This window comes from Zalophus californianus, chromosome 4 (assembly GCF_009762305.2).
Source record: "Zalophus californianus isolate mZalCal1 chromosome 4, mZalCal1.pri.v2, whole genome shotgun sequence".
NCBI lineage: Eukaryota > Metazoa > Chordata > Mammalia > Carnivora > Otariidae > Zalophus > Zalophus californianus.
The window spans coordinates 99,517,568-99,534,219 of NC_045598.1; the positions used below are offsets into that span (position 1 = coordinate 99,517,568).

Here is a 16,652-nt window from a genome sequence, read left to right on the forward strand (position 1 = left end):
AAGGACTGGCTTCAAACCAACAGCAGGAAAATCTCCCATTGAAAAGTTTACTGGGGAAAAAAGTCCTCTCTTAGGACAAAGCGTTTTCCTAGTTACTGTAGGAAAAGAATGCTAAATAATACTATCAAGTTTACTAAAACCTGCTAATGGCATTCCTATCATCTTCTAATCAAAGGATGTTGTGCTCATCAGCAGTGTCCTATAGAACAGCTAAGAGACTGCACCAGGTGAGGGAGAACTCCTGGTACTTCTTACCCTGGCATCATATTCAAGGACAAAAGGAGGAAAGTCAATCTGTTCTGGTGATATGGCAGAGAATAGCTGGTGGAGGCTGTCCACATGGTGGATTTTGTCCTTCAGTCCTGAGACAGAAAAGGTGGTAAAAAACCATGTTGATACCTGATTAATAGAAGAGAAAAACAATTTCAGCCAGTGGCCAAAGTTAGAAATATAAACATGATTTTGAAAATTTATACTAGGTAGAAACTATATTTCAAAATTGAAACCGATATCAGAAAAAGCTTATAATAAGTAATGTTTTTCAAAGTGTGGGTTGTAGTTCATCAGTGAACTCTGCAATCAGTTTAATGGACTATGAAGAGCAGTAAAAACAACAATAAAAAGGAACCACACTAGAGTAACAATTACTGGGGAAGCTAGTAAGGGTAGGCAAAGTGCTTCATGAAGCTTGTGTTTCTGTTTAGGTGTCTGTATGCTCCTACATGTGTAGTACATTGTCATGTAATAGATGCTTCTTAATGTGGGTTGTGGGCAAAATCCCCTGCATTATTTGGTAGAATAATTGTTTCATTGCTACTCTGAAAATGATTAACATCTCCGAATTCACAAACTCTTTTCATTTTTTCAAATGAGACTAAAAGTTTGCCAATATTTGATACATTTATTTTTCAGCTGACATTTGGCATGTGGTCTCTTTCTTAATCAATCAAAGCAAATCTGTGGCTGTGGAGCCACCTTTGCTCATTGCACTTTACAACATGCAATCCCTCCATAAAAACTATTCTGCAAAATTTATTGGCTCCAAAAAAAAGAAAAAAAAATCTTAATAGCAAACAACACTGACATAAACTAGGCAACAGATAGAACTCACAAATTATTGTTCATCTATCTAAACTGCCAATCTAATCAGTTATGTTTACCAATGGCTTACACAACGGTTCTATGAGGTAGATACAATATTATTGCTATCCCCATTTTATTTACAGAAGGAAACATGTGCATATGGACACGGGCACCGGAATAGCGCATTACAAATGTATAACTGGGTATGTTATACATACATGACACTCTGGGCATCTGCCACTGATGCCAATCTTATCACATTTTTCAGGGGCTGTTCCAAACCTTTCACATATTCCATGCCCTAATATGACGTACTTCCTTCGTACCTCTTTATGAGAAAAGGCACGAAAAGAACAGAGACAACACTGCACTAACTTATCAGGATCCTGTCCAAATCTGCACTTGGTAGAGACTCATTTCCAGCATTATTTGTCCCTTACAGCTCCAGATTATCTCTTCTATTGAGTTCATAATACCTGGAATTTCCATTGCATTTGGAGCACTTACTCCTTCCTAGTATTTCAGTTTCTTATGTCCATTTCTGTAATTTCCCTAGGACTTGGCAGACAATCACAGAATAATAGTCTAAAGTTTTATAAGATACAGACAGAACCGTCACTCTCAAGGTATTTGATAAAGAATGAGTAAATAAAGGTATCTACGATGATTTTTATAGCCTGAGTCACTATTCTATTTTGGCTATACTACCAATGACTGGCATAAGGCCTAAAATATTAATATTACCCTCTGCATCCTCTCCCCTCCCATCTTACCAAGTTTATTTGGAGCGGGGTGATGGACGGGAGGGGAGGAACCTGACCTTGCTAGAATCAGGCAGGTTAGTTTAAATCAAATTAGACAGTCACTTACTTACATACCCCGAATCAGTTTTTGACATCAGTTTCTTTAAAGCACACACATTATATACCTAATTAATATAAACTGCAAACTAGATTAGTGACACTTCCAGATTAGGGCTCTACAACCAGCCACAGAGGCAGCTAATAAACCAGTAAGAGCTATGGAGAGGTCACAGAGATTCTGCAGATTCCAGAAAGAACTTAAGGAAATAGGAAGATTGTAGCGTCTGAACAGAGAAGCACTGGAAGGCCATGTTAAGAGATTAAACATGTGTGCAAGGAGCTAAACATCTACCGGTCACCTGTGTACTAAGCACTGAGTTGCAGGTGATACAGGGTAACAATGATAGTGCCATTCCTCTAAAGGGGGCTTGGATTCTAGTAGAGGAGCCAGATTATAAGCATAAGCATAACAACTACCTAAGGCAAAATGTACTAAATGCAATGAATGGCTCACAGAAACATGTGAATACCTATATATGCAAGGAGCCCCTACTACGTGGAAAAAGGGAGAAAAATACAGAACTATAAGTGCTTAAGCAGAAAACTCTTGTGCCTTTGTTCTCTTGCCTCAAAAGCTTTTTACATGCTGCTTTTCTATGCCTGGCAATTGTTCTTCAGAGCTCAGATCAAAATTCACCCCAGTTAAGAGGCCTTCTTTGACCACCCTCTACCCAAAACTGGAAAGGAGCTTCTAAATGTTCCAACACTTTGTTTACTCATGTTATTGCATAATTAGCATTCTGTACTGTATTATCTGATTCTCTAAATAGACTATAAACTCCCCAATGTGGGGAATGTCTTATTCAATAACTATTTAGTGTGTAATTAATGCCCAACAAAAAAAGTAAGGAATTTTAATGTGTTGGAAGAATTAACAAGTGGAGGAGTGAGAGTTTCTGGGTGTATTATTTTACTACTGTTTAGGAATGGTTTACTATTTCTTCATTCTACAATAAAAATACTTTGTACTTCAATCTGCACCTGAGTTTCTTCCTCTCTAAAATGAGCAAGTTAGACTTACATGATCTTAAGGTCCCTCCTAGTTTTACAGTTCTAGGCAAGGATTCCTGCATATGCCACACCAAACAACATGGTGGGGTGGTGGTGGTAAACTCAAAGAGAAGGCTGGGTTGGGGAGACTAGGCAGTGATCTCAGGCATGCAATCTGCGAAAGAGAAACACATTTCTCGGTCCCATTTTCTGCTATTACCTCCTTCACATCTTCCAGGTATTGGCAAGAGAAAATTACTCAAAGTAGACAGAAGGAGAAACCCAGTTATAAGTTTTCTGTTCAGGGACACTCAAGAAGAGCACTGTCTTTGCTTTTTAAAATTTTACTTTTATATAGCTTAGCTTTTAATTTTCAATTATTTGTAAGACACAAATGTACATTTACGTAAACTTGCATTACTTAGTATCTATTTTAATGAGCTGATGAAAATTTAAACTTTGAAAACGGACTGCTGTGATATTTTGTGAATGCTGCAAATTCTTCCACCCAATTACTCACAAACGCAAAGCCAAGAGCATAGGATCACAAAACAATATAAACTAGGAAAAGACTGTTCACACATATGTGCATGAAAATAATCTACTGGAGCCAGAATCAAGAGTGGGTTTAACTTGTTAGTTTGCTTTGTATTAGTAAACTTCAAAGAAGTAGTGATTTACATGAGCAGTCAATTTATTACCACTTTGGGTGGAGTGCCCTGGAAGAGAGATGAGGAGTACTGAAATCAGAACAGTGTGATTCGATTGTTTTATTATCCTTTGATTTTATCTCATTATTTTATAATTACAAACACCCACTTAGAGTTTTTGACTTAGTATAAAATAACGGTGAATTTCATTACACATGGTTTTATTCTCTCAATGCTCCCTCATTTTCCCCATCCCAAAATGTTATGGAGAGGTAAAAGGACGCTTTTTACTTTATACATCTGGTCTTCAGCCTCTGCCCAGCCTGCCACTGACTCCTATCTGAAGCAATTCCAATGTGTGATAGCCAAGGCTAGTGGCTCTAACACTGAAACTTCTGGTAATGTGCTTCCATCAATGTCGCAGGGTGGATAGCTTATTTATAGACTCTCTACTGTGGAGGAGGAGGGATTAAAATCATATCTTAGCAAACAGTGGCTACACAGTTTTATAAGTCTGGTACAAAGGAACATTATTCTGATAAATCTGAATTCGTAACAGAAGTAAATTACGAAAATGTTCAAATATGTTAAAAGAATTTTTTACAGTGAACACCAGTATAGCCACCACTCAATCATTCACGTTTTCCTTATGTTTTCTTTAGCACACATCTACCCATCCCTCTATCCATCTGCTGATCCATCTTACTTTTTTGCTGCATTTCCAAGTAAACTGCAGACATCAGTAAGCTGTCCCCAAATACAGCATTCATATCTCTAACTAGAGTTCAAAGTTTGTTCAGTTTCTTTGCGATAAAATTTACATTTGATGAAGCGCACAGATTTTAAGTGTCCTTTGCTCTTTAGGCAAATACATACTATATATATTAAACTCCTACTCAGATACAAAACATTTTCGTCACCCCAGAAAGTTCCCTTATGGTCCTCTCCACAGAGGCAGATGACATTTTGATTTTTTTCTACCATGGATTAGTTTTGTCTGCTCTAGAATTTCATATGAATGGAATCATACAGCATAATTTTTATATAAGGGTTCTTTCACTCAGCTTAATGTTTTTAAGATTCTTGTGTGTGGTTTTGTATTATCAGTAGTGTGTTCTCTTTCATTGCCAAGAAACACTCTATTATGAGAACATGCTAGAGCTTAATTATTCATAATTCTATTGATGGGCATCTGGGCTGTGTCCAGTTTTTGGCTGCTATGACTAAAGCTGCTACGAACATTCTTATACAAGTCTTTTTTGGCACATATATTTTCATTTCATTTGGGTAAATACTTAGCAGTGGCACTGATGTGTCACTGATGAGGTATATACTTAGTTTATAAGAGATTTTCACAACTCTTTTCAAAGTAGTTGCACAATTTCCAATTCCCACTTATGATGTAGGAGAATTCCAGTTGCTTCACATCATTGGCAATATTTGGCACTGCCAGTCTTTTAAATTTTGGCTATTCTGGTGGCAGTGTAGTGGCCTCTCACTGCAGTTTTTTAAAAAAAGATGTATCTTTTAAGTGAGATATAACATACACAATAAGCTGTGCACAACTGAAGTACAGAATTTGTTAAGTTTTGATATATGCATACACCATGAAACCATCATAATCAAGAAAAAGAACATAGCCATCACTCCCAAAGGTTCTCAGGGTCCTTTGTAATTCCTCCCTCCCACCCCATCTCCCTGTCCACAGGTAATCACTGCTCTACTTTCTGTAATTACACATTAGTTTGTATGCCCTAGAATTTTATATGAACGTAATCATACAGCTGTTATACTTGTCTGGCTTCTTTTACTCAGCATAATTATTTTGAGATTCATTTGTGTTGCTGCATGTATCAATAGTTCATTCTGTTTTATTACTGAGTAGTATTCTATTGTATGGATATATCACAGTTTGGTTATCAATTCTCCCAGTGATGGGCATGCAGGTTATTTCCAGTTTTTGGCTATAACAAATAAAGGGGCTATGAGCATTTGTGTACAAGTCTTTGTATGGATATGTTTTCATGTGTCTCAGGTAAATACTAGGAGTGGAATGGCTGGATCACATGGTAGGCATACATTTAATTCTTTAAATAAACTGCTTTAAATTCTTTAAAGAAACTGCCAAAGTTTCTGTAACATCTTATATTCAATAAGCACTGAAGGGGAATACCAGTTCTTTCACATTCTCACCAACATTTGGTATGGGCAGTCTTTTAGCCATTCTAACAGGAGTACAATGTTATCTCATTTTGATTTAATTTACTAAATTTCCTAATGACTAACTGGGTTAAACATCTTTTCATGTGCTTTTCTGACATTTATATATTTTCTTTGGGGAAATGTTTGCACAAATCTTCTGCCCATTTCTAAACTGAGTTGTATCCTTATTAGTGATTTTTGAGATTTATTTATTCGAAAGAGAAATCCTTTATCAGATAAATGCTCTATTTACAAAGATTTTCTCTCAGGCTGTGGCTTGTCTTTTTACTCTCTTAACTATCTTTAAAAAGGCAGAAGTTTTTAATTTTGATGAAGTCCAATTTCTTTTATGGATTGTGCTTTGGTGTTGTATCTAAGAAATCTTTGCTTTACTCAAGGTCACAAAGCTTTCTCTATTATATTTTCTTTTTAGAAGTTTAATAGTTTAACATTTTACAGTTTAGGTCTTTGATCCATTTCCAGCTAATTTCTGTATGTGATGCAAGACACAGATCACAATTTATTTATTTATTTTTTTGCATATGGATATCTAATTGTTCCAGTATCATTTATTGAACAGACTCTCCTTTTTCCACTGATCTGACTTTGTACTCTTCTCAAACACCAGTTATCTATATACACGAGTGTATTTCTGGATTCTCTATTCTGTTCCACTGATCTATATGTCTGTCTTTATGCCAATACCTCACATTGTCTTGAGTACTGCAGCTTTAGAATAAGCTTTTAAAAGCAGGAAGTGTCAGTCCTCCAACTTTGTTTTTTTTTTTTTTTAATATTTTGGCTATTTAAATTCTTTGCATTTTTATTGGTCATTTCCTACAAAAAAAGCTTGCTGAATTTTTGGTTGGTGTTGAATCAACATATTTAGCAAGCACTAATAATTTCACAACATTAAGTCTTCTAGTCCACAAATACAGTGTATGTCTTCCTTTACTTAGGTCTCCTTTAATTTCTCTCATGAATGTTTTGCAGTGTATATAACTTGTATAGGGCACAGGTCTTTCACATCTTTTGTCATAGTTATCCTTAAATATTTAATATATTTTGATGCTAGTGTAAATAATATTACTTTTTAAATTTCAATTGGATTGTTTGTTGGTAATATACACAACTGATTTTTAAATATTGATCTTAAACTCCGAAACCTTTATAAAACTTACTCCTTAATTCTACTAGTTTTGCCGAGGATACCATAGAGTTTTCTACATAGATGCTCATGTCATCTGTGAATAAAGACAGTATTATTTACTCCCCTCTAAATCTAGAGGCATTTTATTTTTTTCTTGCCATATTACACTGGTTAGAACCTCTGGTACAATACCGAATAGAAGTGTGGAGAGCAGACATTCTTGCAAAGACATGCTAAAAACCAAGCTCATCCTTCTGTTTATCTCCATTAAAGAAAAAATTTCAGTAGCTACTGGATGAACAAAATATAAATGGATGATGAGATGCGGGGAAATAGTCAAGCAGTATCTTTAAGTGCTACAGAAAGAAAAAATTAGCCACCCACTGAGCATAACAAAATAGTGGAAAAGTTGATAACAGACATTATCTGATAAGACCATGTAATCAGAACTTAACTGGACAGAGCAGGAAAAGTCCTTCATTTAATGGACTGTTCCAACGCTGTATTTTTTTTTTTTTTTTTTTTAAAGCCTGGCCAAACAGTGTTCTCATAAGCATTTAATTAGCACTTACTAAGGTATTCTAACACTGAGGGACCAAAAGTAAATTTGCAATTTTTAAAAGAAATACCTAAAATATTTCATGCAAATTTTAAAGACAGTATTTAGATGAGAAATTCAACAATTTTATAAACAATGAGAAATCCCAAAGTGAAAACCATTCTCTCAATGAAGTCTTCACGCATCTATTAATTATGAAGTGTAATGAGGACTTTTCACTACTTATCTTAGTTAATTTCTCCACAGTGCTTTAAAATAATGACGGCTTCTGCAGTCGTTGATGCTTTTCCTGTCCACTGCTCCCAGAGCATTAGTCAATCTTGGCTCTCCTGCTGATTTTTAATTACTTCTCCTTGATTTCCTCCCTTGATCCCAGGGCTCTGTCTTTAGCTATCCTCTTTGTGACTGAATTCATTAACATATTTAAGGAGTTAAAGCTCTATTTACTTGATGGAGACTCTCAAATTTATATCCCAGTCCAGGATCTCCTTTATCTGATGACACCTGGGAGTCATGGATGACATAGTCCTTTCTTTCAACCCTACTCATCCAATAAATAACTAAATCCTGGGTTTTATGCTGAAATAAGTCCTTTTTTCCTCCAAACCCCACTGATATAATCAGGTTTTGTTGTTGTTGTTTGCCTAGACCCAAAGTTGGCCAACTTTTGCAAAAGACCCTGTAGTAAATATTTTAGGCTTCTTATATTAACGTTATAAGAAAATGTCATTAGGCAGGCCCGAAGGAACAGTGCTACATACACTGGAGGCAGGAGAGTATGGACACTGACTAGAAGGTAGCTGTGTCCTTTCAGATAAAAGATGGTGGTGGCATGAACTAGAGGCGGTGGGACTAATGGCACAGGCATAGATTGGGACAATAGCAAGCACACAGAACTGACGTAATATGATGTTTCCCCGGTTCCTGGCTTAGGCACCTAACAGGCAGTGGTCCCATTTACTAAGATAGGAAATATAAACAGAAGTTTAGGAGTGAGTTAGGGAGGAGCGCATGGGGAGTAGTTCTGATTGTAAAACGTTGAACTTCAGGGGCCTATAAGACCTCTAAGTGAAGTATCTAATCAACAGCTCAACATGCATGTTTAAGCAGAGGAATGATGATGATCATGAAGACAGTGGTAACATTTACTGAGTTTTTATTATAGGTCAGGTAATGTTTTAAGCATTTTACACAAATTAACTACTAATTTCATCCTTCCAATAACCTTAGAAGCTGGGCACTATTATTATGCCCATTTTATAGAAGGTGAAATTAACACACAGAGAGGTTCTATAACTTGCCTAAGAAGATAAACTGGTAGCTGGTAGAGCTGGGATTAGTAATTCATTCCCTGAGTCTTGGGCCCATGCTTTAAACATTAGGCTTCACTGCCTCCCCTGACATGTATTTGGGAATTGCATATAATTTCGAGGGTTGTTGAAGACACAGGAATGAAAGAAGGCACAGAATGAAAGAAAAGGATGAGGGCTTGGGAACATTAACTTTCAAAGGATGAGCAGAGAGAGGGCACAGCACAGGGGACTGAGAGGGAGCAGTTAGAAGTGGGAGAGAATTCAGCAAGGTAAGTTTCAAGGAAGCCAAGACAAAGTGTTTCAAGGAGAAGGGACCATCTCTGATTAAGGCTGCAGGGAAAACAGGATAAAGATGACCAGTGGTTTTGCTGTGAGTAGCTTTAGCTGTCAGAGTGGGATCTGAACCAGATGGGAGTAATTTAAGGTGTATAAAAAATGGAGACAATGAACATAGAATGTAGATCACACTAAAAAATTTTGGTTGTTAAAGGGAAGAGAGATAAATGGAGGCTTTAGCATGTTTCAAAGTTGATGAGTTAGATCCAGAAAAAGGGGAGAGGAGAAAGAAAAATTGCTGAAGAGAAAGTCCTGAGGAAATGGAAATACATTGTATAGTTATGAGTGGAGGCTCTATAATTAAAATGTTTAGATTCAAATCCAGACTCTGCTACTTATTAGCTGCTAACCTTGGAAAAGTTATTTACTCTTTCAAAGCATCAATTTCTTCACCTGCAAAATGGGCATAATACTACTATCTCCTTCATAGATATAAGGCTTAAATAAGATAACGCATGGGAAAAGCTGGAATACAGTTAAGTGCTTAGAAAACATTAGCTATTATTACAATGGGATCTGGACCACAGGTAGCGGGGCTGCTCTTCATTAAGAAGAAACACATTTTTTATGACATAAAAGGAGGCAATGATAGGAACTGATGGCAGGTAAGTGTGGGGTTGGAGGGAGAAGACAGGCAGCTTTTTACTGATGTTTTCAATGTTCTTGGTTAAGAACAAGGCCGGGCCCACTGTTGGAATGAGGAGCTGCTAGTAGGACAAGGCTTGAGGAGAACAGAGAGACTCACTGGGACACTGTCCAGTGAAATACCAGGGGCCCCTTAGCAGTGAAAGCTCCATGAGTCTGCTTAGAAGCCCAAAATCACATGGATCTAAGGCTTCTCCATCCGTGCCCAGCAACCCAGATACAGGAGTGAAGAAAGCAGAGTGATGAAATTATCTTATGATCAGGTTTTGATAGGCAAGTGTGATGAGAGAGTAAGAGATCACAGGTTATTTTAGGCATTAATAGCAGTGACTGAAGTGATAGAACGTGGGTTTTAGGCTGTATAGGGAAGGAAATTAAGACCAAAAAAAAAAAAAAGATGGTATTTTCAGAAAAAGCAAAAGGACCAAAGGAATGCATGTTTTGATGAAGTCAAAATGCAGGATTAGATATTAGGGATATTAAAAGAGCAAGATAGCTATATTCTAGCTCTCACAAATCTTGCAGGCTAGCTTAAGGTAGAAAATTATACAAGTAATTAGAATTAAAAACATCATAATGATAGAGACTAAAGTCTTAAGGGGGTACAATGCAAAAGTACCTACTGGTTGCAGAATTGGTTGGAGAAGGTTTTCTATGGAAAATAATTGTTAAGCAGAGATCTGAAGGACAAACAGAAGTTACCCACGAGCAGAGGAAGTATATTCTGTATTAAGAGCATGAGCAAAGCCCAAACAAACACAGAGCATGAAGAGGCAAGGACAGAGAGGCTTGTAAGAGTTGCTTACAAAGACAATGGAGTTTACATGGGACCAAAACATTAGAACCACAACTCATTATCACTTAAAAGGAACAGTAAATAAAGAAATCAGCAGGCACAGTGCTGACAGTAAGAATCAAGATCTTGAAATATAGCTTAATATGCTGGCATGCAGTGCACTTAAATTCAAGATTTAGCTAAAAAGAAACACACTGTACCTTTGAACGAAATGTTGGATGAACAAAATAAACAGCCTTCAAATTCCTCTTGTATCTGATTCGAAATAAAAACAAGGGTCAGTATGTCATGCTATGGACAATTAACTCTTTGCTAGAGTACAGAAATATATTCACAAAGGAAAAAAAATAAAAAATTGCTCTAGTTCACTTATTGAATTTTAGGTGAAATGTCAAAAAAGTATTTGTTTTATAGAAGAGATTATTTCTCTTGGCTGTGACAGAGCCACCTACAGGTAGAACAGAGTAAATTCATATTTAACAAACTGTGTACCATTTTTTTTATATTGCACTAGAATCTCTGGGACCAAGTTATGAATTAACACACTCATGGGTCACTGGGTCAAATGAAATAATATTTATAAATGTATTTTGAATAAGAGTAACACATCTTATTAATAGAAGGTGGTATTTTTATTTTATATACAAAGATTGGTAATGATCCCAACCCTTTTCAAGATGTTTAAAAGCAGGAAAAAGTTTACATATGAATTTACTTAGATGCAAAATACGCTGGAGTTAAGGAGGGCCTCCTCATATTAAAATAACTTATCTATATATGATAAAATTCTGTTATATGAAATATGTTTTTGTAGAATATGCAGCAATGTTTGTTTACTGATTAATTTTAGGAAAGAAAGCTCTCTCCCCTCTCCCTAATTTGCAAAAATAACTAACTTGACATCAACAACATCATAGAGTTTCTTCAGGAAGTCAGAGTCCAGGTGATTGTATTCGCTGGTCAGTGTGTGAAAATATACTAATACATATTCCTTCACAGCAATGTGATCCATTACATGGATAAAATATAAGAGAGCCTAGAAAAAAAAGAGAAGTAAAAGTAAGATTATCTTGCACAGTGGTCTATTTCATAGAAGACAAGAGCAAGGCAAAACCCAGAAGATTAGTCTAATCGATGCCCTTGGCACTGCAGATGGACATCTCAGACTAATGAGTAGTATCAATTTTCTTTAAAAGAGCTTCAGGAAAGTGAACCATGCCAGTGTATAGTAATTCTCAGAAATGCTACAGTAGGATCCCTTTTTGCCTTATTCTAAGTGGTGGGGGAAAACAATCAGTCTCTGTCCTCTCAAAAAACTCTTCATATACTCAAAAGAGTTCTTCAGTCAGCTTCCAGGTTTTCCCTCTCTAGGATAATGATATCAATATCATTAGAAGTACAATTTGCAGACTTCTGAACTTTCTTGAGGTTTTTGCTTGAACTCAATGAAAATCTTTGCAGTCTCTACTGGGTTACAGACTTAGGGCTCTCACGTAACCAAGAATTACTATACAAGGACATCACGAGTGATGCCTCCCACCCATGGCTCACTTTGAGGACTAATTTTCTTGGCATCTTTAATGTTGACCTGAATGAGAAAAATGAGAACAAGTTTAGTCAGTGGATGGCAATGGACTGGGCAGCATTTCTAAGGCTCTGAAAGACTCAAATTTAATGTGACCCAGATCACATTTGAGAAATATTAGAGAAATATTCCATTACAGGAAAGATGAAATTTAAGAGAAACATTAAACACAAAGCAGAGATACAATATGGGCAGGGCCAGGATGACCCAGTGGTGTACTATAAACAATGACATAGAGGAAGCTAAGAGTTAACAACTGAAAGACTATTATCAAACAGGTGATTTCCCAGTTCTCCTCAGGAGAGTCCTTGGCATTAACATGAGTGGACTAAGATGGATTAGCATCCAACTGCTACCAGAGCTGACAGAGGAGGGCACTAAAACACAGTATCTTTCCAGTGTGTTGGTTTGAACCTCACAATATATCTCGTTGTATTATATGAAATGATACATCATGGATATCCAGAACACCAAGTGCACACCAAAATCAAATGCAGAGATTTATGTTTTTATTTGTATCAATCACATTATTGATGAGAATGTCATATTGATTGTTAATAACACAAAACAAATGACTACAAGTAGAAACTTACCAACGATACCATTTGCATCAGTTGAGTTTTTCCTGTGTGTGTGTTTATTTTTATTATTATTTCTGGTTTTACCAGAATGCTTCTGGTCCTCTTTATATCTACCCTCCACTCCCTCTCCAGGACAATTAAGATACTCATTTTCAGCTTTAAATTCTCCATCTTTAACTTCAATTTTTTTCATCATAAGGAAGTATAGCCACATGACAGAAAAATGTAGAAAACAAATTCTCCCTAAAACCACGAAATCCATTTTAAATTTTTACATTTTGAGTTTTTACCTTTATGCTTAAAATAAGGTCAGGGTATAGGCAACTTAATGTATCACTTTTTCTCCTACTGATATTATAAATATTTCTCTATCGTATTTGCCTTTAAAACCATAATTTTTAAGAGTCACAAAACATTCCATTTGTGGATACACCATAATTATCTGTTAGGAATTTAAGTTCCAATTCTGTGCTTGTACAAATGAGCCTGTGGTAACATGCCACGTCTAATGCTTCCACAATTTTTTTTTACCTAAACACCAGTGACCAGGAAACTAAGGGCTTAGCCAGAAGCAATTATCTGCTTTTGTATAACTGTGCTTTATCTTAAAAAATGGGTGCAAATTTTTACATTTTTAAGCACATAATTTGTTACTGTGGTCAAGAATGATGTATTAAAGTGATTCTCCTCTCTTGCAGTCAGTTTCTAATAAAACTGATGTTCTAGGACAACTTACATATTTATCTTTTAGATTCAATGGTCCCTTGCCCAAGTATTCCAACTTGGGCAGTTTCAGGGTCGATAGCTACTTCCATACTCCAGATTATTTCCTTAGTACAAATTCTCAGGAACAGAATTCCTGGGTCAATGGATGTGACCACTTTTATCATTTTAATTCATCTTTGAAGACAATGATTATTATTTAAAAGTTCTGGCTAGTTTTGAAGGCAACAGAAAGTATGTCATTCTGATTCACTTTTTTGAGGGGAGATTACTAATCATTTTTAAAAGCAGAATCATTTTATTTTTTTTTGTCAGTAATACCATTTTTTCTTTTATGAATCAGCTATTTCTGTCCTTTGTCTCCAAATGAAGGGATCATGACATTATGACATCTTAACTACATCTCTGACTTCTTCTCTTCAGATAGATATTCAAGAGTTAATTTTTCTTTTTTCAAGAAAAGCAGTATTTGATTGTTAGTACAATTATAACCGAGAGTGATTCCAACCCAAAACTTGCCAGTTGCATCATATCCGAAACAGAGCAGCTGCGTTTTTGGTCACATTATGGCATTCTAGTATTTTTGTTTCTCCTACAGAACAAAACCAAACCCCTAGCTTATTGAAATAGTATGTGCCAACATGCAGAGCCAGGGCCATTCTTCTGCCCAGATACACACAATTCTGCCCCATTTCCTATTCTAAGTTCTGATTCCAAATTCATATCCTACTAATCAGAAAAATCAACATTATGTGTAAAACAGTCTTTAAACGGCTTACCTTGTCCATGTCTATTAATGTGACAGGAATGTTTCTTCCAACTACCACCATCACAGTGCGACCACAGTTATCAACACCTGAGAAGAGGAAATGTGATCAGCGCCCAGAGACTTTATTCCAAGATTGGACTCTGACATTATAAAAATATTCTACACAAATATAAAAGACTGCATATCAAGAACCCATGTTTTTTAAATTTCATCTTCAGATGTCTTTCACTATGTGGAAAACAATACTTTTTTTTTCTTTAGCTTCATGAGGTTCTGATGACTGCCCTTACTTTTAAGATAAGGCTTCTTACAGGTTTTAAATCAGGGACAGCCAAAGTTAAGGCTGCAGGGCATAAACCTTTTTATAAATAGCTTTCTGTTTAAGTTCACTACAACTTTTAATAACATTAGTGATCCAGGAAAAACTACTTGGAACTCAACTCTGAAAATTAACAAGTACTGTCTGAAAAAGAAATTTAATGCAGAAAAGAATGGAAATCTGAGAACTTTCACCATCTCCATCATATATTTATGTAAGGTTTGAATTTTGTATAGCAAGTGGGTGACATTTTTAAAAGCAGAAAAAAATGTTGAAAAAGGTAAGAAAAAGGACATTAAGAAGAAATAAAGTTGGCCAATGTAGAACTACAAGATGAAAATTTGTAGGTTGAGATGTTATTTTTTTACGATCGTGATGATGAGCAAAAACTATCCCCATTAGTACAAAAAATTTTTTTCATAGATAAAATGAACAAAATCAGAGAAAAATGAAATTTCTAACAGCATGCTAGGGAGGGTCCTTAATTAGTAAAAGTTACTATGTCCTTAAGCTCACCTGTTTGGTACAAGGCTTTTAGAGAAGCAATATCAGATAGATCCTCAGATCTTGCTTGACATAACCAGCGATTATAACTAGAGAAATAAAGGACATAATTATTATAATAACTCCTTGTAAACTAAATTTACAAATGGAATCTGTTTCTATCTTTCCCTATAGAATGAGATTTTATTGTAATGTGCAAGGATTAAGGAGATCATTATATTATGCAGAATCTCCACTAATGTGTTATTGATAAAATAAACATGAATGAGTTACTGAGAGAGGAAGGTGTTCATACTAAATAATTAAAAAAAAATCCTTTATGATCAAGTGAAGACTACTCATAAAAATGGCAAAGATACCAAGTACTCCAATTAACAGTTTTCAATATTATCTTCCTTTACTAAAAAACATGCAAACAGAGAAATCCTAAAGCAAAAGCAGTTATCTAGAAGAGATGTTCACTCATCCAACAATGACTTGGTATTGAGAATCCTACAGTGAACAGACATGGTCAGTGCCCTCAAGGAGTTTACTTTTTATAAGAAAAACAGGTTAAGTGTTAAACATGTTACGTGGATCACAAAGGAAATAGGTAATTTTATGCGGGAAGTCCAGGCTTATTTAATGAATGGTTCATCAAGCCAGTTGCACTGATAACGCATATAGCGGATCCTAGGGACTACAGCTTGACTTTAGCTCAGAAGGCATTAAAACTGGAAGAGAGGACATCTGGGTGGTTCAGTCGTTAAGAATCTGCCTTCGGCTCAGGTCATGATCCTAGGGTTCTGGGATTGAGTCCCACATCGGGCTCCCTACTTGGCGGGAAGCCTGCTTCTCCCTTTCCCACTCCCTCTGCTTGTGTTCCCTTTCTTGCTGTGTCTCTCTCTGTCAAATAAATAAATAAAATCTTAAAAAAAATAAAAAAAAAACTGGAAGAGACGTTAAAGATCTCAGAGGGTAAATGACCTGCAAAAGGTTGAGCTAATCTTAGTTACCAGCCAATTATTGGTGGAGCTGAATTTGAAGCTGTACTCAGATCTCCAGATTTCTGAAAAGGTCAGTATTTTCTACTATTTCATACCACTTTCTTAGAATTCAAAGGGCCACTTATTTGCAAAAAAAGCTTTCAAGGCACTGAAATGCATGAAAAGCAACTTTGAAGCATCTAGGTCACATAAGGCAACATACCATAACATAAGGAAAACTAAACCAGGAGAGAGGGAGACTTGGTTTCTAATCCTATCACTTTCTGTGCAATCTTAGTAAATAAAGCTGTTTCACCTCTATGGACCTGTTTCCTCATCTGCCAAGTGGTATTTATGTAGAACAGTTTTTAGCTATAAAGTACAATCACGAAGCTAAGGATATTTAATAGGAAGCCTATTACATTTGGATTGTGATCAACATGTGATAAAGCCTGCTAGTATCACAGAAATTGTTACTGCCTGTGAAAAAAACACTTGGTATCACATAGTTCCACAGTTTTCCTTTTTAAATTTGGAATCTTGGGGCGCCTGGGTGGCTCAGTCTGTTAAGAGTCCAGCTCTTGATTTCAGCTCAGATCATGATCTCAGGGTCTTGAGA

The 16,652-nt window shown here is 36.0% G+C and overlaps 1 protein-coding gene across 6 annotated transcripts in view; it reads right to left on the bottom strand.

Annotated features, from left to right (window-relative positions):
* The window catches only part of GDAP2 (ganglioside induced differentiation associated protein 2), a 79,867-nt gene that overhangs the window by 21,694 nt on the left and 41,521 nt on the right, over positions 1 to 16,652 (bottom strand). For 3 of the 6 annotated variants that reach the window (XR_003525285.2, XR_003525280.2, XM_027625697.1), the window contains exons 9-13: positions 15,081 to 15,157; positions 14,256 to 14,332; positions 11,484 to 11,623; positions 10,788 to 10,842; positions 256 to 399 (exon numbers count right to left, since the gene is read on the bottom strand). Coding sequence is in view for 3 of the 6 variants with exons in the window: in XM_027625697.1 (XP_027481498.1) it covers positions 256 to 399; positions 10,788 to 10,842; positions 11,484 to 11,623; positions 14,256 to 14,332; positions 15,081 to 15,157 (493 nt within the window). In the remaining 3 variants the exon portion in view is untranslated. The remainder of the gene's footprint in view (positions 1 to 255; positions 400 to 10,787; positions 10,843 to 11,483; positions 11,624 to 14,255; positions 14,333 to 15,080; positions 15,158 to 16,652) is intronic. The other 3 variants (XR_003525300.1, XM_027626001.1, XM_027625868.1) reach the window with 3 other exon arrangements.